A 23467-nucleotide genomic window follows, 5' to 3' on the forward strand; every position below is an offset into this window, starting at 1 on the left:
AGTTAAAGAGTATTTGCTACAACCTTGCTCTTAGCTACATACTAAATACTCGGATCTATACATACTCATATCAATACGTGCGTGATTGTATGTATTTTTTAACTTTTCACACTTTACTCGTCTATGGATTATAGATTCATTTCGGATTCTACTCTTCAAGTTATTTTATTTGATACCCATATCGCTAATATTATTAGGAAAAAAATAACCTCGGTGCCCACCACTTTCATTGTAGAATTAACACGTTCTTAGGCAGATAACATATCTTTGTTTGAGAAGTGTACAAAATACTTTTAAACATTCTGTGTAGTTTGCCTTATGATAAATAAACATAAAACCTCAAAAAATTGAAAGAAAATTTTTTATCGCTTGTAACTTTGTTTGGGCATGGCCGATTGTTTCTATTTGTACACGTGAAGGGTAGCATGCATCGTAAAGCAAATATGGAGAATTTCAGCCTTCTAACTTTAATAATTTCTGACTAATGAGCAAAAACCCACAAATTTTTGTTAAGAAAAACGGAGTTGCCCATTTTTAATACCAACCTGTGTGCAAAAACTTCCAATCTTTCGATCAAAGTTGACATCGATATCTTCCTTTTTGCGACCTGGAGAGTGTCAACAACAAACAGCAGACACACAGGCGGAAAAACGTCGCTAAATCAACCCAGGATTTCATGCTAAATTAATAATCATAATAATACTTAAAAAGCATTCAAGTAAAAGAATACTGTAATTGAATGTAAAAGATAAGTCCGAAAATGACATTAAAACTAAGTATTCAAGTATAGGAGTCATGTAGCGGAGTTGTACTATAAAAAATTAAGGTGTATAATATAACAAGGTGTTTACTGAGGAAATGGCTGCTGCTGATGATGATGTTGATAATGATGACGACTTTGACATGTTTATACCCATCCCCGAAAGATGAGGGGTATATTCATTTGTAGAAACGTTTGCAACGCCCAGAAGAAAGCATCAGAAACCACGCGATCATACATACTGATCAGTGCCATATTTTGAATCTATTTAAGTATGGCCTTGTGTACATATTTTCATAGTCAAAACATTTTTTCTCAGCTTATCCAATACATTCTATACAGTGCATCGATGAATTGAAATTTGTTTCAGGATATTTGACAACGTGCCGTATTTGACATTGGCGGATTTATTTGTAAATAGCTTTGGAGCTATTGGAGCTACATGGTTGTTTAGCAGCGGATCCAGTCATCCACTATTTCTTTATTATATGAAAAAGCCTTTTATTAACTTTGTTAACATTGAGTCTTGATCGATTCAAGTTTCAGCTTATGCTGACTTAATATGCAATAATATAAATGTTTACAACCTCAGAAATACAGCGTGTACATGAATTATGAGAAAAAGGAAAAGACGATCATCGCAGTACATTATTTTCATTATCTAGGTATATAACTTTAAATAAACTTATACAAACTTTAACTGGTTTATATCCTGTCTTTTTGCGAACATCTGATAATTTTCGAATCATAGAGGGATGTTAACTTTTTTGTAATGTAAGGATCCTTCAGCTCTTTGGACCACCTCTTAATGAAACCAAGCGCGGACCTAGCTTTGCTTAAATAGAGCTCAATGTGCAAATTAAAAGGCAATCTTTGGTCGAATAGAACACGTAAATCGATAAACGAATCTATGTTTTCTAACTTGTACGAATCAATGAAATACTCATTATGGAATGACTTCTTTTCTAAGAAAGAAAGCTTCTTGCATTTTTTGAGATTTGATTTCATAGAATTTAATGAGCATCATGTAATAAAATTATTTCAGTTAATTTGAAGCTGACATGATTGCAGTTCCAAGGAGAAGGAAGGAAACAGTTTAAAATCGTCAACGTACATTAAGATCTAGCTAGATTTAATCACCAAGGAGAAATCATTAACATCTAAATTAAATAAAAAGGGTGCTAAGTGACCGCCTTGGGGGACATCATACGTCGCGGAAAATTCATCCGAGGTGATGAAATTGAACGGAACTCTGAATAATTTGTTACGGTAATAAGAGCTTATCTATTTCAATACGTAGAAAGAGAAGCCAGATGCATAAAGTTTGAAGATCAATAAGTTATGGTTAAGTAATTTAAACGTTTTACCTAAATCTATTAATACGACATCCGTCGAGAGTCACTAGAACAGGCCTTGAAACCGTTGCAAGTAAACTTTAAGAGATTCGTAACAGTTGATTGTCCTTTCAGAAACTCAAGCTGGAATGGTAAAATATAAGATTTGATAGCAAAAGCTAAACAGCTGACTTCAAGCATTGAGTAAAAATCATTGCAATAACACCGCAAAGCTCAACAAAGCATGTTATATATATGTATATATGTATATATGATGAAAACCCATCAGGTGCTGACCCACAATTATTAGAAAATTTAAGCTGCAGAACAACCTTCCCACAGTTCAAAAGAAAGTTTGATTGGATAGTGACACGAAGCATTCGTACAAAGAGTTTAAAGCAGGCCGCGAGTACAATAAACCATAATACAGTGTAGAGTGCTTTTGGCAAATTGAGGAAGTACCAGAATTCGCACGAGCCACCTCGTCACCTTAGGAAAACAGTGGAAAGCCCACTTTTCTGTAAACACAGCACATGATCCATCCAGAAGGTTTGCAGTGAAGCTTCTGTTCGCAGACAACACCTCAGCTTTGGGAGATTTCAAACAAACGGTTATAAAACGTTTTTATATTCTGGAAAGCAATTAAAAAAATATTTTGAATATCAACTGCAAGAAATATTTCTAGTTATTGATCAATATTGTATCCTACATGCTTCGCTTTGAATCCTTGTCAACCACAGAACTACAAAATGCACTATACACTACAGTGCAATCACAATTTAAGAAATTTACAATAACTGTGAAGGTTTGTGTCAGCAAAAACGGCCAATTAAATCCACTCCTTTGTGGATAGACGAAGAATCGTTCGAGTAGTAGGACGCTTGCCGTTAGCATCCATTTCCTACGCTAGCCTACATTCAGTTGTGTTACCATTTAACAACACACTAGTCAAGTTTTTGAAGAACCAATTACAAGAAGAGCATATCCATTGCAGTTCTTGTCAGAGGTTCGAGAACGTTTTCGGCCCATCACAGCAAATTAAGACACAGATCAACAGTGGAGCATTGCGTTTGGCGCAGCATATGCAAATCACCTTTTTCGACGAAGGCTGTGTATCTTGAAGCCGCTAGTGATCTCACAAGGAGCTTCCATAGGATGCCGCAAACGCTTCAACTGTAAGGCGTGGTCATTGTCATAACTTAAATTGCAACAATGCGACAAAGTTTTCCGGCTCTTAGAAATCAATTAACCAAGTTGAACACCAGCAATATTCAACGACAAAGCAGAAAAGGCAATAGAATACTATAGGATATAAGATACTTTTCTTTAAGAGGACACCTAGTTTTGGCGGTCTCTGCCAATATACCTCCTTACGTACCTTGTTGCCCGATGGAAACTAGCTTCACGTTTAGAATCTGAGTTTTGGAAACGTTGGGACTTTCAATATCTGAACGATTGATATGAACGGAAGCCACAAACCATTCTATCTGCCATCTGCCATTTCATTCGGCAGAATAGTGGCCACCTATCCAAACTATGGAAACGTCAGCCTGCCATTTGCAAAGGTCCTATCCACCGATTAGCTTCCCTTCTAATCACGAATGAACGTGATTACGCTCCGGCCACAAAGAATGCCATGCCAGTTGAAACAACATCGAGTACCCCGCAAAAATGCCGAGGATTACCATCCAACTATAACATTTCCATATCTCTAGAGGCATTATTGCTACCTACCCATCCTATTATCCAACTCACCTAGAATACAAAATTTTGCGGGTTCAGGTCTCAAGTGCAGTGGAGTTTTCGTTGGTTCTAGCTACAGTGAGTGAGACTGTAAAGACATATATAATATAACCTATATGTAAATATATAAAACCTATATAAAAATATATATACATATATTCGCGGTATGAAAGAAATAGACCAACAAAAAAAGCTATTGACGTTGACTTTGTTCACCATTCAGCGCGCCCAGGAAGCCATCTTAGAAGTACTGATCGACGTTCATCACAACAGAATCAGTCCCCTCTTGCTGATACAACAGCAGTTTGAGGAAAAATTATCCAAAATTATACAGTATGTTCCTATACCCTGCCAACAAAATCATACTATAATGGCTGTTATACTATCAAGTGAACTGCTGTCGGTAACCTTCTGTCAAGATAAGTAATTCTCAACAAGCGCAACCAATGTAGAGAAATGCGTCAGTCAATACTTCCGCGAAATAAAATTGTTTAACAATGTCAATGTCGTGGATCCATATGAATGAGAGCAATTAATGGCTTCTTTCCCCCTCGTACAGCGTGGGCGATTAGAGATTTTCTCTAGATCGTACAGGAATACTTCAGCTCAATCAAAAATATATGATAAAGCATAAAGTATTCATCCTTAAGGGGATTCGTATCGTCAGCGATCTTCGCGGCTATACGCTAGCCATTCCGACTATTGATGCTGCTCAATTCCTCTGCAGTATTCCAGCATATAGAACGACACTATCAAAGAGATTCCTTGCGAGATCCAACGAGAAAGACATCGTGATTATGGGACTGAAAGTGCAGCTACGATTTAGATAGACTTAAATTCTTTTACACATGTTTTTTGCACGAAGAAAAAGCAAGTAAAGAAAAAGAGAAGAGGCGCTTTAAAATCGACCACTTCATGCGAACACTCGAAGAAAACCCTCCTCAGACAATTTCGTGTGCCTGCTTTGAACTCAACCGGCTATGCAACTTTTTTCTCTATACTTTCAGCCGAAACTGATGTTCGGTTCGATGTTTCCTTTGCGTATAACTGTGCCAATGGCTTAAGAAGCATCAGTTATAATAAGGCAAACCAACTATATGGAGCAAAACGCACCCTTTTATTATACAGACAGAAGACTTTAGATATTTTTAAGCTTTAATAATTGCTCCCTTCTGCTTTAGCTATTCTCCTTGATCCAGTCATCGTAGAATAAAGACGTAACCTTTACCATTGAGAATCCGTGTAAATTACATTTCGCTCGCAGCATTTAAATATTTAGTTAGAAGAAAGAAAACGTACAGGTAGACCAAGACGTTTTGTCATTGTTGAATCAGAATCTGTAGAAGTAAGAAATTACAAGCACTCGTTTGTTTGTACAAAGTCGGTACCTAGAACAGTTGAAATTAAGCTAAAATATTAAAACACTATCTTATAAGAGTAATCACGTTGCAGCCACTGCTTTGTTGTTAAACATTTTTTGTAATGTGTTTAATTTAACTACTTAACTTTGGTATAATCAATCTTAGTTAGCATATTTGTTTTTAATAAACTCTGGTAATCTACTTTAATAAGCAATTGAACTTTAATAATAGCATAACCATATACATTGTACTGGTGTAAACATTCATATTATTGCTCTACCTATACTTTTGTAGTAACTTAAGCGCTTCTAGTAATAATACTCTATTATAAAAATTACACTTTTACATATAAAAGAATACAATAAGACACACTAGTGAATGCACTGTAACATAAGTGAATTTCCATTTGTTTAAATCATTTCAGAATTTCTACCCGTCCTACAGGAAGATACTTGGTCATTTTCGTGAAACCTAATATGCGCCTTTAAATGAGTCATTTTATAGGATACTACCTTCGAATCCTCCAACTGCCTCAGATGGCACCATTCCATACTTCCATAGTCCGGTTGACCAAACGGCAATGTGTACTTGGCACCTGCACAACAGTTACCCAGTCCGTAGATGATGATATTGACGATGGGCTTCTAATCAGCTAATCGAAAGCAAAATTAACAGGAATATGATAACAGTTTTTGGGTTTTGCGGAGAAGTGTTCCGACATATCGAGTTAAAGAGAAACAAGTAATATTTTGAAGTAAATATTGACAAACGGTATTTTCCTAAATGAAACAATCATATACGCACGCTATGGTGCAACTAAAACAACAATAAATGATTTCAATCGAAAAGGGAAATGGCAATTGGTTAATTGAAAAATACTTATCAGATTGTTTCCGCAATAGCTGCACATAAAGCACTTTGAAGCTGATGAGATTGCGATTCTCCAGAGAAGGAAAAAACAGTTTCCCATCATCAGCGTACATTAAGTTCTGACTGGAACTCATCACGGATGGGAGATCATTAATGTATAAACTAAATAAAATGGGGGCTAAGTGGCTGCCTTGAGGTACGCCAGACGTCACGGGGACTTCATCCGAGGTGATGAAGTTACACACAACCCTGAAGGATCTATTGTGCCGATAAGAGCTTATCCATTTCACTAAATAGAAAGGGAAGCCAGAGGCTTGGAGTTTAAAGATAAGTAAGCTATGGTTAACCCATATCAAATGCTTTGCTTAAATCAGTGTACATCACATCTGTGCGAGAGCCACTAGAAAAAGCCATGATAACATGACAAGTGAACTCTAACAAGTTAGTGACTGTAGATCGCGCTTTCCGAAAGCCGTGCTGGTGCGGAGAAATATACGAATTAATGGCAAAGGCCAAATGCTGAGTCAGAATTCGCTTGGGCAAGACACTGAACTTGACTATACCTCTGTAGTTCTCAAATTGTCTACTTCCACTCTTGTGGATAGGAATAAGGAAACTACTCTTCCAACACGAAGGGAAAACACCTAAATTCAAGGACAGGTTAGAAATCCTTGAGATGACACCACATAACTCGACAGCGCAAGATTTAAGTACACATGATGGAATTCCATCAGGTCCTGGCACACAACAATATTTTTTTGGAGAACTCAAACCTTTAAAAACGTCATCTTCCGAAATTACCAAGTAAGGAATTGAGACAGAGTTAGTTATACGATATGGGTAGTTTGCCGATAAATTGAAGTTAGCAATCGAAAAGCTTCGTCGGAAATACTCAGCAAACAGATTTGAGATTCCAAAATCATCCGAGGAATCAGAGTCATTAAAAGAAATATGAGAGGGATATGTGGAAATTTTTCTTTTAGAGTTAACAAATTAAAAAAAGTATTTTGCATTAGCAAACAGAGAGGATTTAATGAACTGAAGGTATCTGCAGTAATAATGGTGGTTGAGTGAGTTAAATCTATGCCTCGCCACCGAGTAAGCGACATAGTCGAGCGCAGAGCCACTTTTCGAATATTTTTTGAATAGCAAGTTTTTTCTATTCTTGTGATATTTAATTGTCTTATTAAACCACGGGAGACACCTGCTTCGAGGTCGACATTGCTTGATCGGAATAGATGCAGAAATAGCTAGATTTAATGTATTGTAGAACGATGACAATAAGCTTTCAATACTTCCGCAATACTTTAGCAATACAATATTGATTTTATGAAAATCATAACATTTATTTTAAAAAGTTTGATTTGGCACATTAAGGCAATTCAACGAACCATCATTCATATGTTGAACGGAAGTGCACATTGATGGATGATAAGGGTCCTCAGGTAAACTAAAGGGGGCCACGATTTACGTTAATCTCAGGAAAGTTGGCAAAGCAAAGATCAAGCAATCTACCATTACAATTAGAGGTACGATTATATTAAAACAAATTGTGATCTAACAATTCATTAAAGAACACAACAGCCCTATCAGACGTTTAACGATTGTAATATACCAAACAGACGCCGGCACTAGCATAATTGTGTTCGCTAAAAAATAATGTTTCCGTTGAGCGTCATGCCCCCGAATATCAACACATGTGGCGATTACTTGAAATTACGTATAAATAAATATACAACTTGCATTAGATTACTGCGGCAATGTAAATAAAAAAACTTTAATTTTGTTGCATATATTTGCGTTGACAAACAAAATAAGATTATTATATAAAATGAAGTAACAAAGTTTATGATTGTGTATAAAACATGGGGAATTTTTTGGACCGCCAGGTTAACACAATTACATACAAAAAAATAAGAGAAGATTTATATATGTGAAAAAAATAAATAACTAACGGTGTGTCTTATTTAACAATCTCATACTCTGTTGAAGTTGGCCTTTTATCCGTTCGCCCATATCTATGTATGTATGGTTATACTCCTACGCATACATGCTTTTACTTCATTATCACGAAACCTAGCATATATTTAAATCATGATGTTTATCATTTTCATTTTTTCTTCTATTACTACTTCTTAAAACTAATGTGATTTATTTATTACTTGTTGTGCGTTTTGATTTATTTCTTACTTGCTGTGGTCCTCTATCCCATTACTTTTTCTTCGTAATGCCGTGTCCTATTGCTCTCCGTTGCCAATTGATGCAATCTTCTGCTTCCCTGCATTTTACAAACCCCTTTAATATCTTTTCTTTCGGACACCAATATTTGCATGCTCTTTTTCTTATGTACATATCCCAGTTTTTAGAAACTCACTGGTTTTAGTGATAATGTGCTTTTATTAGGTTTAATTTTCAAAAAAAAAAAAAATTAAATTAAAATTCTTAGTAGGACTAAGTTAATTACTGTGGATGAATTTTAATGTCAACTTTTCACAAACTTTTCTTTCATTCTTTCTTTCTCATGTTTAAAATTAAAAAAATATATATTTAAGATCACTTTTATTCGCAGAACAATCATTCTACTAGTTTATACAATTTTATTTACTAGTTAAATCAATATAATAAAATATACTTTAATTTTTGATAATTATTTTGTCAATTTTACGTTAAGTAACACTCTGACTACTCTCGTCTTATCCTTTTTTTTTCTTCTCTTCAAGCTAATTTGTTACCAAAACCTAAAGTGATCCTATAAAGACGGACTTAGGACTTTGTTCTCTTTTTATAATTCTCTGTTTAAATAGTGTCCATTATTATAAATAACGCTACTCTTTTTGTGACGAGCATGGACCAACGTGAAAAATTTCCTCCTCCTAATTACTCGTAACTTTGTGTGGACATGGCCGCTTGTTTCCACTTTTACACGTAAGGAGCAGAGTATTTCGTAAAGTAAATGTGGAAAATTTCAGCCTTCTAACTTTGGTAATTTCCAAATAACAACCAAAAATCAAAAAATTCTTCTTAAAAAAAACCGATTTGCGTTTAGTTTATGCGCCACTGCGGGCTTCTGCTCTGACCAAATTGTCCCATTTTCCATACCGACCGAACGCGGGGTTTCACACACATAGATCCACTTTTTCGGATCCCATTTAATTTAAAGATTCTAGTGAGTAAGCCCTACAGCATAAATAGTTACTAGATAACATTTTATGATGAAAATTGGTCCATATCAGCAATATAGCACACAAATTCATCGTAGAAAATTTAGGTCAAATATTTCCATTTAATAGGGCCCACAAGCAGCTCTCATCAAAGCAAGCCCTGATAAGGTGGCAAAATGAAATTTGACTTGAAAAATGAGCCCTTGAGCCCTACTAAACATAGTGTCAGTTGAAGTTTTGAACATCTTTCGATATGAGTCGTTATGAAAAATATGCCTTTACATAAGAACAATGTATAATTTTTAGTGTATTATCACAGAAACGAATGAGTGATTATATTAGATGAAGAGGCGTAGAATGTCTAATCGTTGATTCTGCCCGTAACAATCTTGGTTTTTAACTACAATAATTTTTTAAACAGACCTTTAGATATTACTAGTATTATTATTTGTTTAGACCTACGAAATAAAATGCAGGACTAAAAAGCAGCGTGAGCTAGCAACTAAAGCCTCTTTTTTGAAATGCTTAGACTAGCCTAATTGCCCCAATAAAATGGTGCATTTTACTGATTTTAGGCATTCTATGTCCCCCTTGTGTTCATTGGGCTAGAAGCTCCGAAAACGAGTCCTTGAATATGGAAAATAGTTTAGTATCACAAAGCGCATGCTTAATGGTATTTGGAAATTGGAAGAGTAGATTTCTTGAAAATTATTATCCTGCAATAGGTGAATTTTTGCAAATGTTATTTTGATTGACTGATTTTTTGACTGTGCATTTTTTTGTCAAATTTCTCTTTATTTTTTTTTTAGTGCGTTTTCGAATCTCCATTCTTTCGTTCAAAATTAGAGTGAAGTATGGGGTATTTTCCATACGTATTCAAAGTCGTTGTGTTCAATTGAGTCCAACGTTTGGGAAGTTGTCTCAAATCATTTCTCTGCTTGTTTTTCATGAGAAAAGTATTTTCATGAGAAAAGCTTCACTGAAAAATCCTCGGTTTTTAAATACCCACTACACACCGATTTTGAAGTTATGCAAAACAAAACACAGTTTCTTTGAAAGCAGATTGCGATCTTAGTCCTAAAGGAATCGGATGCGATCTAAATAGACAATTGAATATATTCACGTAAAATTAGTGTTATATCAATTACAATTATTGTAAACGCCTTATTCTTTCTTATCCATTGCTTTACCACCTGCTTCCCGTTCTTCATTTTTGTTAGAAGCATTTTCGTCCTTGGAACGAAGAGGAGACATGGATACACCCGCTGGTAAAGCTTTCTCCAAGGCTTTAACAAAATCCTCTAAATTTCCGGCATATGCAGCAGCGACGGCGTCGGGCGTCAGCTCGAATTGGGATATCACTGGGCCCAATTGTGCGGACTGCAAAGCGTTAGAGAAAAGTGATAAGGCCTGTTGAAACTGTGGAGATGCAATAGTATCTTTAATTTGCTGTTTCTTATTTTCATCGGCGTCTTTAATTTCCGGCAGGTGCACTGATAGCAAGTTAACACGTTCCGGATCAGAAATGATATCATTGATAGCATCCGAGCCGACTAGGCCAGTGGCTAAATCAATGTTTAATGAGCGTCCGGAGCCAGCTTCGGGTGAGAGGTTGGATAAGTACGAATGGAAGGCGTTGCTGTTTGTAAAAGTGTTGGAATTTTTCTTACCCCCAATTCCAGTATTATTCGAACCGGGTCCACTTCCTCCAGTGCCCGTACTGTTGGCAACAGAACAACTAATCTTATTATTTTTAGACTTAGAAGCGGTAGGTATACGAGGGCTTGCATTTATAGCATTGTCCGAACTGTGCAACGCTGCGGCACCACTAAGGGCATTGTTACGACTAGATGGTGTACGAGAATTGTCTGAAGAACGGCTGCTAGCAAAGAAATTTACATTAGATTATTTTCAATTTTTTTATAATACCACAAACTTCATGGAGCCTAGCAAAGAACTGAGACCACCCATTTGCCCAACGCCGCCAAACAGTTGCATCAACTGCTGTTGCGACATATTATTTAGCATGTATTGCAAATCTCCGCCATCTTGACCGCTACGGGAGGCTGAAGGAGGATTATTAAGAAGCTCATTAACGCGGCGGCAAAATTCCTCATCCTTGTCAGATTTAGGTTCTTGCATCCAAAAGAACATGCGGCGAGACGATGTTTTGAATTTTAGTACATAGACACGACCAGTTTTGCATTGTTCAACTCGCTTGTATTCAAAGTCGTCGGGGAAAACAATTAAATCGTCCTCAACCTATAGAAAAAAAACAGTTTTTGAACAGAACTTTTTGTTGGACTTGCAGAGCTTTACTTTTCCCGTAGTACGGTCTTTCCAACAGAAGTGCATTAAACCGTCGTCACCTTGTGTCATATAAACCAATCCTTTCCGCGTATCGGGATGAACCATTTTGCCAACCAAGTTCATTCGACCGGCCCGAAATTCCACTAAGTTGGAACCGCTGTTTCCCGTATTACTAAGTCCACCTTGACGACCAAACATCTTTTAAATTTCTTTTTAATCCTTTTTTATTACAAATTCCAGAAACAGTAAATTTTTAATAATGAACGTTTTCTTTGACCTTTATTTTATAGTATGACTGGGCAATTTCCAATTCAGTGTTGCATTTTACAATATAAACTTATATATGCATCTACATTAAATGCAAAACACAATGCTTGCGTTATGCGTGGGTTATGATCTCTCAAACTAAACTTGGTCATGTATATTTGAGAGTGAATAGGCGTACGAATTTACGTGTTGTGAAAAATAACCAGAAAGAAAAAAAATTAAGTAAAATTAAAAGTTAAACTAGAGTAGACAAATTGTAGATAAGAAAATACTCTACATTTTGTTTTTTCATCATAGGTGAATACTATATTTCATTACTTAATTACAAATGGATGGTGTATTCTTGCAAAAGAAAATATATGTTTTCATAGTATTTCCATTTCACTAATTTTTTATTTAAACAAACTACATTATTATTAACTTATATAATTTTTCAAAATATCAGAAAGTTGAAAGACTTTAAATTGTTCGACGTCAATATAACATTGCTTTTTGTTTACACGGCCACGACGATAACGCTCCCACATCATTCCTGTTATCATAATCCAAATATTTAAATCATCGCCATCATTTTGCGTTTGTCGATCAAATGTTTTCTAAAAACCCATAAAGGGTTCCTAATTAATAGTATATACTATATTATTAACTTTAATGCGAACTTATTGGGAATAATTGAAATTGTCTTCTGCTTGCAAAAAAATATCTTTTTTCTTTTTTTTAATGTTCTACTTCAATAATATTACATTTCAAAGAAATTTTTCAGTCTATCGATTTTGTACCTCTTCATAATCATTTTCGCAAATAAACGCTAACCGTGTGATATGCGTCAGCTAACCTAAGCTTCGCTGCGTCTTACCTTTTACATCGCAAATTAAAAACTCTGGTAGATCTTTATCTCCAAAAAAATTTTATGCCTCTGGTAATATCCTTCGTCATTTTCGCGAGACGTTTTTCTTGTCCATTGTCTGCAACGTACAATTTTCTTCTGTCGACAGTGTTATTAACATTGAAAAACTTGTGAATAGATTATTTCAAGATTTCGTTTACTCTCGCACCAAAATTGTGGTATTTCATTCGCACTATCTGCTTTTTTAATTGAAATTTAAAGCAACTTTCAAAATATGAGTAATAAAGGGTTTGGAAAAAACTCGTGTTCAATTTGAACTCTAGCAATATTGACTACGAAGAAATGTAAGGTAAAGATATTTGTAATTTTAATTTTTGTACGTACTGAAAAGTTATACAAGCAATTGTTTTATTTTTCATTTTAAAGTCGACTTGCAAGGTCTCACTTTTTTTCGTTTTCAATTTCTTAGTTACATCTACGGCTTCGTGTGGATGAACAAAAATTGATGTGCGCCTATCCAACGGATATTAAGGGAGGACAACGACAACAACAACTACAACAAATATCAATATAAAATTTTCGCCCGATAGTGAAAGAGTAAAAAAAGAAAGAGCCGTTTATTTGATGAAAACGCGGCAGTATAGCAGCTGGAAAGAGCAAACAATCAGTTTCTTTTCCTGATCAAAAGATATTTGAAGCAACAAAAGTGTTACTTGAAACAAACAGACTTAAATTAAGGAAATCGGAAGGCAGAAGTGGGTAAATAGGCATCGTCCATAACCGTGCTATACAATTTATTTCCGTTTTATTCAGCAGAAGTTTAATTTCATTGGCGAATTTTATATCACGGTAGTCATTGACTTTTTGTTGTATGCGCGTAACCTTACTGACTGAGTGACTGCTGTGCGCAGAATAATAATTTTTTTATGTGTATTGACTGCGTTTAATTTTTAAAACTTAAATAATTCCAATAGTGAACGACTGCAGTGAGATTATGATTTGTTTAGTAAATTAAGATTTATAAAAAATTTCATATGCTATTTCAAATAATTGTTTCGTGTATTTTGGTTTGCTTCTTGCCGTTTTTAGCGCCTTCTTGGACAATTTGAAACGTATATGACCTATTAAATATGGAAGCGGCTTGCAACAGCGAAACACCTGTTCGCGCATGCGTATTCGACGAAGAAACGAAGCAATTACGTATGCCGAAAACATACCGCTCCACTGGAGAATCCTTAAATCATACTGTTTCTAATTTGTCGGTAGATGCCGTTGCTTTTGTACCAAGTGTATTACAACATCATCAACAGTCACGAATCCAAAATAACTATTCTCAGAAATTGCCACATCAAGAGCAGCAACACACATACGGCAGTAGCGGGCATTATAATCATTCCCAGCTTCAACATCATCCAGTAATTGGTTCAGGATCTGTTCAAAATCGGCTTAGAATCAATAATCATATAAACAATGTGGGTGAACAAAGCCCTGCTGTTTACTATCAAAATCGACACTCGCAGCAGCAAAATCACCAACATCAGCTTTCCAACCATAACAATCACAATCAACAACGGCAGCATCAACAACATTACAGTTATAATAAATATGATGGTAATCAAGGTTACCAACAATACAATCATAACAACCATCACCAAAATCATCATCGTCATCAACAGCAGCAGCAACAAGCAATCAATAACGAATCAGGTGCTTCACCGGAGGGTGCAAACGATATGGAAAATATAGCTCTGGACTATTTGCAGACAGTAATTCATTGTCTCAACCAGAATCCTGGTCAATTTGACGCAATTGCTACGCGTTTTCTTACCATATTCGAGGGTATGGAAAACAACACATTCGTACTGTCAAATGCTATGGAGGATATATTTAATGAATCGATCAAGAACCCCAATTTTCGTTACATGGGTGCTAAACTATATAATCTCTTGCACATGCTAAATCCTCGGAAAGATTCTCTTTTTCACACATTACTAAAGTGCAAGTTAGATTTTCACCAAAATGAAGTGAAAGAATATATAAAGACTAATCAGCAAAACAAAGTACGTGAGACTGCTCTCTTTTTAGCTGAACTGTACATGCAGTTACGTGGTGAAGAATTTCGTATACATCTCATAGCTGAAAATATAGTATATTCATTGAAACAGCTGCTGTCTAAAGAAAACGCCGACAATGTGCGTTGCATATGCTTAACTTTAAAGTTGGCCGGGTATGATTTGACTGCTGATTGCCCAGGCGACATGAAGGAAATCATCGTTGAGTTGAATGATATTAATAATAAGTCACCAGGTAAATATCCGTTAGCGGCTAATGTCATTTCCCTTGAGAAAAACAATTGGGGTAGGAAAATATCCGGCTCTGAATCGCCAATTGAAGGTAATAAACTTATGGAACCACCCCGATCTAGTGACGACCCCGTCTTTTATGGTCCTGATGGCAGTGTAATTACTGACGAGGAATGTGAATTTTTAACGATTAGCGCCAATGGTATTCCTGGATCCATTGATAACGACGAAATCGATAATGATTCTGACGTTGATCTTGATCCCGAAATGGACGAAGAAACTGAGCACGCCTACAAAGAATTTATTAGACAAAGTGCCAATTCATAGGTAGTTTGATACAGACGGCCGTCTCACATTGGCTATTTGCGTACAAGTGTGTAGAAATATTGAGCACAGAAATTACAGTTTACTATCCAATATTCTGATTTTTTGTTTGTATTTGATTTATCTATGTATTCGTTTATTTCACCCATTTTTAATTAGAACCATGGAGTGTTCGTAGTTCTTCATTCCTTGTCTAATCGCCTTTCTCACTGTCTACGGCGGTAACAAAAATCGAGTTCCTTTAAACTATTGTATATCCACTCTGTGTTTAGTTGTCAAAATTGTTGTTCTATAACTTTAATTTTCAGAAGAAAAAATTTTACATATACATGTATGCATCATATATACCTAAAATCAAAAACTTGTCCGAATTTTAAAATTTTTTCTAAAAGCCATAAAACAATTTCTTTCTAAAAAGGCAGGAAGGGAATATGATTAGTGAAACTGCTTGAAAATTCGAAGCATGTTCAGGGAAGCTTCTGTATTTTGACAAGCATTGTGACTTGTAAATAGCTTTGTCCGTGCATGTTTACTAGCCGATAAAACAAAATGAATGTCGCTGCTGCTCTAAAATTAAATATATTTTACCTTGTTATTTTGGTAATTATGGTTATTTAATTTTTTCTTTTCATTCATCGCCTAACGAATGGGATAGTTTTTAAGTTTTAGAACACAAATAAATACTCATCGATGGTTCCATAAATATTATTCAGCGCGAATTTTTGGTTTGATATAGTAAATTGAAATGAAGTGTTATTTTCAATTCAAAGGGATACCAATGGAAAGCGAGGTAAATAAAGATATACGCGAATAAAAAAATTTATATAAACGAAGACACGTAAAAAACTAAAGCCAAAAAAAAAAAATTTTAATAAAAATTTAGTTGTTTCGAACATAATATTACTGATTTTAATTATGAATATTTATTAATCTTATTCCGTTGTCAAGACATTTAATTTTAGGGTTTATTACTGTTAATTGTGTGAAATGAAAAATAAATAAAGTAATTTTCTCTCCTTATTACAAGTAAGCGCATATAAGAATATCTTTTTTTTACTCTAAAATCATAATCACATATTTATAATTTTTATACAGATGTTCATGTATTGATAAGTAGTTTGTTCACGTAAAAGGTAACAAGGCTATTTTAACAGTCTCATCCATCTATATGAATTTCATCTTTCCTCCTGGGTATCTCATTGGGGAACAGCAATTCCGAAGATTTAGAGATTCCCTTATTTGATTTTTATCCACATTTTAGCAAAAGTACGTACATGGGAGTAGTGCCAATTAGTGAGATAGGATTCTCCCGTTCTATTTGTAATAAATTGTATGTTTTAATTATTCAGTGCAAGGTTCCCAATCCGATTTTTAGATAAGAATAATTAATTTTAAGCAAATGTTGAAACGTTCTCGACGTAATGAAGGTCTTATGTTTAGCTTTCCAATTTTTTATATTAGAACTAAGCGTGCAAGTAATATGTATGCAAATTTAGTAGCTAGAAAAATATCGCATAGGTTGGCATTTTCGACATATTTAAACCTAAAATAATCTACACATCCTATAGGAAAATGTCTATGGATATTTTATGGGTACTGGCGAGTTCTACGAGGGGGCGTTACTTTGTCTGTCAGCATTTGTCAAGCTGTACAGAACTAAGTTTTTCTTGTCAGCATAAGTTGTGCGTGAGCAAAAACTTTATGTAAATATAAGATGAAGCATTTCCACAACAAAATTATTAGAAAAGAGATCAAGGGGTTAAATTTGGAAATATGAACTATACATATATGCTAAGAGAGTTAATTTATAGGAATTCAGAGGATTCTATAACCTAGGAACGCATGTAAAAAGCTTTCAATTTAAATTTTCAATAATATATTAAGTTGACCACTTTGCTGAAGAAGTCGATGAAGCAGCAAAAAAACTTACTCGCTACTTCGTCTGACTCTTTCCAGAATAACGTGTTTCCAATGCGTCACGGTATCTACTTAATTCATATATAATTTTTAAACCCGCATTTTGAGTCAAAAGAATAAGTGAAAACCTACCTTATTTTACAAACCAGCTTACATCTTTAAAAAAAATGCGGTGGTGTGATGTTATACTTGCAATCCATAGCAGGCGCTGAAATGTGCGAAGTTTCTATTTTTGATATCGGCTTTCCAATTTTGTTTGCTCGGCCTAGTTTGTTAACTTAGCTTGTGTTACTTTATATGTGATATGTTTTGTATGCATTTTACAAACAAATGAGAAGATTATAAAGGGCCAGTTCTCAGATCCCAACGTGACCTACGCTATCTTGCTTAATCCAGGTATTTATATAACGACTTTTCAAAATAATTCGGTATATGGTAAGCGGTTGAAAAACCGCTTTGATGCAGGATATCTTCAATAGCGGTTGCCCTTGGGCTAAAACACCTCGGTCTAGCAAATTCCATCAATGTCAAAATTTTGCGACCTGTAGATTGTACATAAAAATACAAGACGAATAGACAAGTTTAGATATATTCAGAAAGCGGTTCAAAATCGATCAGTATAACAAAAGATGGATCCAACTTAAGTCCTCTGAGCTATATGCACACGGAAAAAAAATATGCCATTGCACTACAAGTGATGTAGAGCATAATAATATGTATTAAATATTGCTGCTTAATAGTTGTTATAATATTGAATTAACATTCATTTTAGCATTAAGTTAACGTAGTAACAACGATTATTTAAATAAATCTGCCTGGAGCAATATATCAGGTATGGCGTGGAAAATTGCAAACAATTCTCTAATCACTTCTTTAAAGAAATGGAGAAATAGTGAAGAGTAAAAATAACTATAATAATATTATAACTTTTTGTTAATATATTAAAAAGTACGTAGAAAATAGGGACGATTAAAAAAGCAATTAATTTGATAATACTTAAATTAAAATTAAGTTCACTAAACGGTTCGTTTCAAACCGTTAATATTTAACGGCTGAGGGCGCAAAGATTTTATTACCTCTGCTCAAACATGTAATTCTTACGTATAAGTACACAGATGTATTGCTACTATAATGCTAATTCCTTCCGGCACGGATCCATCAACACGTCATACGTAACGCACTAAAGCCTTAAGCCCAGTTAAACCTTCTGGTGCTTCCCCAGGCTTATGACGGGACCCGTAGTCTGCCTTTGCTCCTGGCATTTTGAGAACACCAACATCGGGCACTACAATTAAAGTATCCGTGAAATCATAACGATCACCTGCTTGAACAGTCTCAGAACCTTAGATAATCTCCACAGAACGCGGAATACAACCGCGTGGTAGTTCAGATTGAGTCTCTGGAATATGCACTTTTTGAAAATCAACGAAGAAACTTTTTTCAACATCTAACATGAAACGTCAGCGATTAGAACACACCGGATTACGGCAAGTGGAGGGATTTGCAAATTTGAATTGTTGTTCTACTTTGCTTATTTCCCTTTGACAATCCAAACACATAAAAGTACCCAAAACTAATTCAGGATGTACCGGATGTGTACGTACAACTCGCCTAGAAATACAAATTAGTGTACCTGTCTTGGAAGTGATTAAATCGCGCACTTTATGGCGTGTAGGCACTTCTGCAAAAGACGCGTAGCACCCTTTGTCTGCTTTCATACCAATATGATCTTTGATAAAATTTAAAACTGACTGACAAAGATAGGGATAAATCCTACAAAAAACTATTAGGCTTACAACTTAAAATCTACTTGTAACATATGTATATCATATACCGATAATATTCCCCTATTATAGTTGTAGCTATGTTTTGGTTATATTTTTCTACATAATCAAAGATGACTTTTAAAGTGCAACGATCGGGCAGCTCCAAATCTGCAGCGGCTTTTGTAAATTTTATTTCTCCTTCTTCTTTGGATCTGTAAAAAATATTTTTAATAACTAATTATATGAATGTATAACCTTAGATGCTAGTGCTTTAAGACTTTAGTTTTACAATTTATGTCTATGGTTAAATTAATAACAACAATAAACATCTACATCTTTACATCTACTTCAACATTCAACTCAGATATATTTCTGCTAAAATAAGTAAATCTTTTCATGAGATTCCTTGGACAGGGTGGTGTCTAAAGAATAGATCTATGTAGTCTAAATTTTATATAGTTCATTTTTATCCGAAATAACAACTATGGGTGAATTATCATTACAACATTTTAAAAATTAGAGTGCTAAAGACGATTAAAAAAATTCACAACAATTCGTCACATTGGTTCACCAACTAAAAAACTACTACTAAACGATTTTTATAGGGAAATTGCCAAATATATTTCATATAACGATTTATTCGAGATAAGCCATGCTATGAAGTTGGTCCGACCTACTCCAATTTCAATAGGAAGCTTATGTGAGCCAAAAGATATTATTGTGCCAAGTTTCGTCAAAATAACTCGACATTGTGACCAGTAAGTTGAACACAATATAAATGGACAGATGTCTGACGGATGGACTTAAGCTCGGAAAGCGATTCTATGTTGACGTGCAATGAAGTTTACATATATCTGAAGCCCAAATTCAAAGAAGAAATATTGCCGGAAACAGCGGTAAACGAAATAGATCGCCCTCGCTTACTGCGACAGCCCGACTGTCGGTTTAAAAACGGCGAAACGAGATAACTGAAAATGGCCACTTGTTGCAAGAGTTGCAGGATATACTGTTCTACTCTCTTAAAAGAAAATAAGTTTGGATATCAATCACTTAAAAAATTTTTCTACATTGTTTTTGTTGTTGTACAACGTTCTTAAAGAGGCATTAAAACTTCTCGCAAGCAACTAGTTGCATAGTAACTAGTTAGTGGCTAGTGTCTGACTAGTAACTAGTGACCGATTGAGTGAATGAGCGTTGCACTCATATAGGTATACTCATTTTGCTTTTTTCGTACTGTATGTCACATCCAAAAGGAATCTTCAGAGGCCCCCTAGGGTATATATATTAATTAACGTAAAATTCTGAAATGATTAAGCCACGTCTGTCCGTCCGTGCGATGTATGTTTTCTCCTGGGCGCAAAAATAAAGATATTGACTTCAAATTTGGTAGAAACATTGGAAGTTTCTGCGCGCAGATTGGTATTAAAAATGGGCCAGATTGGTCAGAGCAGACGCGCGCAGTGGAAGGTAAACTGAACGCAGCTCGGTTTTTTCTATTAAATATTTTTCGATTTTCGCTCGTAACATCAGCGATATGGGTATCAAATAAAAGGCCTTGGAGAGTAGAATGCGAGAAGTCTAGTAGTGGATACGCGAGATTTGGCTCCCGCTGAATATAACTTTCTTACCTGTTGAATATCTTAATTTGAGATGGATAGTGTTCATAATAATGTAACGTTCGCGTAAAAATGTTGGGTCTGTCGGTCTGATTTAACCACGACCACATCGCAATAGCGTAGTTGTGATCGTAATAACGGCCTGCCCTTATTCGAGAACACATTTGGCAAAAAGGAATCTCGCAACAGAGAGATCGTGAAAAGAGATGAAAAGAAGAATTTTACGAAAAGTTTTTTAGCTTTAAAAAAGTTTGCAGGGAGATGATTTGAAAAGTTGAGTAGATTTGTTCAGCCGGATAAGAAGCAAAAAAGAAAAGTTTTTTTGTTCAGGAAAATAAGAAGACAAGAACTTTGTCACGATACTAGCTACTTTTGTTGCCGGTAGAGTATATATATTTTCCTGACAAAGAATAAAAGAAAAACGAAAAGGTCCCGTCGGCTGTCTACCGTCCGTCTGTCCACCGTAAGTCAGTCTGTAACCGTCTGGCGTCTGCCCTACATATGCACACCCCTTTTTTCTCCCAGCCACAGCGGTGGCAGCTGTAACGCTTAGCCACGCATCGGGGACACAAAAACAAAAAAAAAAGGGAAGTAAACAAACTAAAACAACTTACAATATAATCCAATCGCGATGTTGTGGCTGTCTCCTTCGGCAATTTCCCCTCCTTCTACGAAACTTCTTCACCTGGATCAAACTTTAGCTTCCATTGTTGCGTGTGTGGGTGCACGGGTGTGTACGTGGTTCACAAGTTAACAAACTGGGGAAACTGAGGTTTTTCCTTCCAATCCATGCGGATTGAAGTAAACACATAGATTTGTTTTTGCTCCTTTTTTTCTTCTTTTTTTTCTTTATTTCTATTTTTTTTTTCTCTTAACACGTAATGATGTCAACCAACAAAAATACTCCAAGTTTCCAATAATAATGGTTAAGACATTTTAGCAGTAATATGTTTAAGATATTTATGTACTAATGATGTTTAGGAAATTTATGCACGACTTTTTTTTTTTGCTTTAGCAGTCTTTTTATATGAAAAGGTATTTTTTCTTCAAATGACAAACTGTCTCATCGACGCCTGGGAATTTCCTGAGATTTCGTACAACGTGAAATCTCCCTTTTTTTTTGTCAATCTTTCGCAGCTAATTGATGCGACATTTTTTTCAACTTTACTTTTCGACACTTAATGTTTGCCGTTGAACTTTCATTTTGGTAAGAATTTCAGAAAATTAACAACAAAAAAAACACGGCCATTTGTTCATAAATGCCCTCTTTTATCAACAATTTTCTACCTTATTCACTTGGTAGAAAAACTTTTTGCTTCTTGTTTAACTTTATATTCTTTCTTTCTGTTTCTCCCTTTTTTTTATATTCAGGCAAAAGAAATAATTGAATTAATTATCCATCGGTGACAAGTTCACAACTTTTATGACTATTAACCGGTCTAGAATTTGGATGAATTTTTCTGTCAAATATCACTCAATGTAAATTTAGGATATTCCTTCTTTAAAGTGGCGTTTTTTTTCTTTGGGTTCACAAAAACGTTTTACCTTTTTTTTTTTTTTATTTAATAAAACTGAAGACACAACTCGCGGACACGTCCGCACTCCATCAGATCCCAAGTTGTTCTCCCCTCTATCTTCAAATTAAAAAGCAGACAAACTTCTCGTTCTTACTCAATTTCCCTCTTCTTCTTCCTGTTGCTCTCTCTACAGCGGCTTGCCGCTACTCTCAGAAAAGCAAGCAAAGATCCCGCAAAATCATACGATTTTTGCCTATGCTTGCAAGAGCAAAAGGAAAAAAAAGGAGTACCGCAAAATAATACGATTCTGCCTGTACTTGTAAACAAGGAAAACAGAAAAGACTAAAACAAACATATCCCGCAAGATCACGTGATTTATAAGCAGTAGCACAAAATCGCATGATTTTGTCTAACGGCATGCCGTCATTCCGCTGCTTGCGGTTGATACAGACCGACAGACACCCTACCCGAGGTTTGTTAGCGACCGTTACGATTTTTTTAAATTAAATGAACAATTCAAGTAAAAACCAAAATTAAAAACTGTCTTTGTATATAAATCAATATTGTCTGTGCATGTGAATGAAATAAAATGAAAGAAAGACTTTATTACAATTGTTGTTATAAACAAGAGCCTGGGAACGGTTATTAGTGGACTAAGAAGGAACCAACGAACGGTGCACAGGACGGACAGCAGACCTCACAAACAGATATACACAGCATGAGCTCATTGCAAGGTTTGATTGAACGTGTTCTTTTTTATTTGTTTTGCCCTTTTTCAATGGTTTTCCTTCCTTTTTAAATTCTTTTGTCGAATATTCTGCAAACGCTCTACCGAGACCTGAGCTATGCCCATGGCAATAGGCTTTAATGTCCCTAACCGCTTCTCTAGGCACTTTATCTTGATAAAGCTTAGTCAATGCAAATATAATTACGAGCTGTTTAACCCGCTCAGAGTTGTTTGCAAGAACCTAAATGACATCTATCACTTATTCTCATTAACGGACTCTTTAAAGTCCATTAAAGCAATATTGCTTAATACGCGTGATTTACCTATGTCGTACTTAAACTAGCTCTTAACTTTAAAAAGTCATTGATTCGAAAATAGATCTTAACTATTATCGGTTGCCAGGCTTATGCATATTTGCGATGGCTTAGGGGTTCATTTGCAATTTGGTCTTGTACCGGTTGTGGGTGTGGCTCTATGCTAGTTGTGTACATGCCCTTCCTTTTTTTTTCCTTCTTATTTGTTTTATTGTACTTATCATTAATTTAATATAAGTTTTGCTTTAAGTGCCAATTGAACTCGGCTGTAAATTTGTTTTAGTTGAAGTGGAATAAATAAATAAAGAAAAACTAAAGCAGACTGAAAAT

The 23467-nt window shown here is 35.2% G+C and overlaps 2 protein-coding genes across 7 annotated transcripts; one reads left to right on the forward strand and one right to left on the reverse strand.

Moving 5' to 3' along the window:
• Window positions 1-9988: 9988 nt before the first annotated feature.
• Window positions 9989-11847, reverse strand: LOC119640694 (proteasomal ubiquitin receptor ADRM1 homolog). Of its 3 annotated transcripts, XM_038038881.1 has the most exons (4): window positions 11549-11845; window positions 11166-11491; window positions 10900-11111; window positions 9989-10827 (listed from the first exon to the last, which is right to left on the reverse strand). In XM_038038881.1, the coding sequence occupies exons 1-4, from the start codon at window positions 11735-11737 to the stop codon at window positions 10394-10396; spliced, it is 1161 nt and encodes a 386-aa protein (XP_037894809.1). In that variant the 5' UTR covers window positions 11738-11845; the 3' UTR covers window positions 9989-10393. The 3 variants fall into 3 exon arrangements, with proteins under 3 accessions (XP_037894809.1, XP_037894807.1, XP_037894808.1); XM_038038879.1 differs by having other exon boundaries at window positions 9989-11111; window positions 11549-11847; XM_038038880.1 differs by having other exon boundaries at window positions 9989-11108; window positions 11549-11843.
• Window positions 11848-12734: 887 nt separating this feature from the next.
• LOC119640692 (polyadenylate-binding protein-interacting protein 1-like) lies at window positions 12735-16315 on the forward strand. 4 transcript variants are annotated; one of them, XM_038038874.1, is made up of 3 exons: window positions 12735-13002; window positions 13123-13412; window positions 13743-16315. In XM_038038874.1, the coding sequence occupies exon 3, from the start codon at window positions 13784-13786 to the stop codon at window positions 15281-15283; it is 1500 nt and encodes a 499-aa protein (XP_037894802.1). In that variant the 5' UTR covers window positions 12735-13002; window positions 13123-13412; window positions 13743-13783; the 3' UTR covers window positions 15284-16315. The 4 variants fall into 4 exon arrangements, with proteins under 4 accessions (XP_037894802.1, XP_037894803.1, XP_037894804.1 ...); XM_038038875.1 differs by having other exon boundaries at window positions 13123-13408; XM_038038876.1 differs by having other exon boundaries at window positions 12735-12997.
• The last annotated feature ends 7152 nt before the right edge of the window (window positions 16316-23467 follow it).

The sequence above is a fragment of the Glossina fuscipes genome, unplaced genomic scaffold (assembly GCF_014805625.2).
Source record: "Glossina fuscipes isolate IAEA_lab_2018 unplaced genomic scaffold, Yale_Gfus_2 122, whole genome shotgun sequence".
NCBI lineage: Eukaryota > Metazoa > Arthropoda > Insecta > Diptera > Glossinidae > Glossina > Glossina fuscipes.

What these genes read in the sequence shown, in the direction of transcription:
- LOC119640692 (XM_038038874.1), top strand. Translation starts at nt 13,784, where the DNA reads ATGGAAGCGGCTTGCAACAGCGAAACACCTGTTCGCGCATGCGTATTC.
- LOC119640694 (XM_038038879.1), bottom strand. Translation starts at nt 11,737, where the DNA reads ATGTTTGGTCGTCAAGGTGGACTTAGTAATACGGGAAACAGCGGTTCC. An exon ending in AAGACCGTACTACGGGAAAA is followed by an intron (nt 11,492 to 11,548) that starts GTAAAGCTCTGC and finishes TTTTTTCTATAG; the next exon opens with GTTGAGGACGATTTAATTGT. An exon ending in TCTTTGCTAGGCTCCATGAA is followed by an intron (nt 11,112 to 11,165) that starts GTTTGTGGTATT and finishes TTTCTTTGCTAG; the next exon opens with CAGCCGTTCTTCAGACAATT.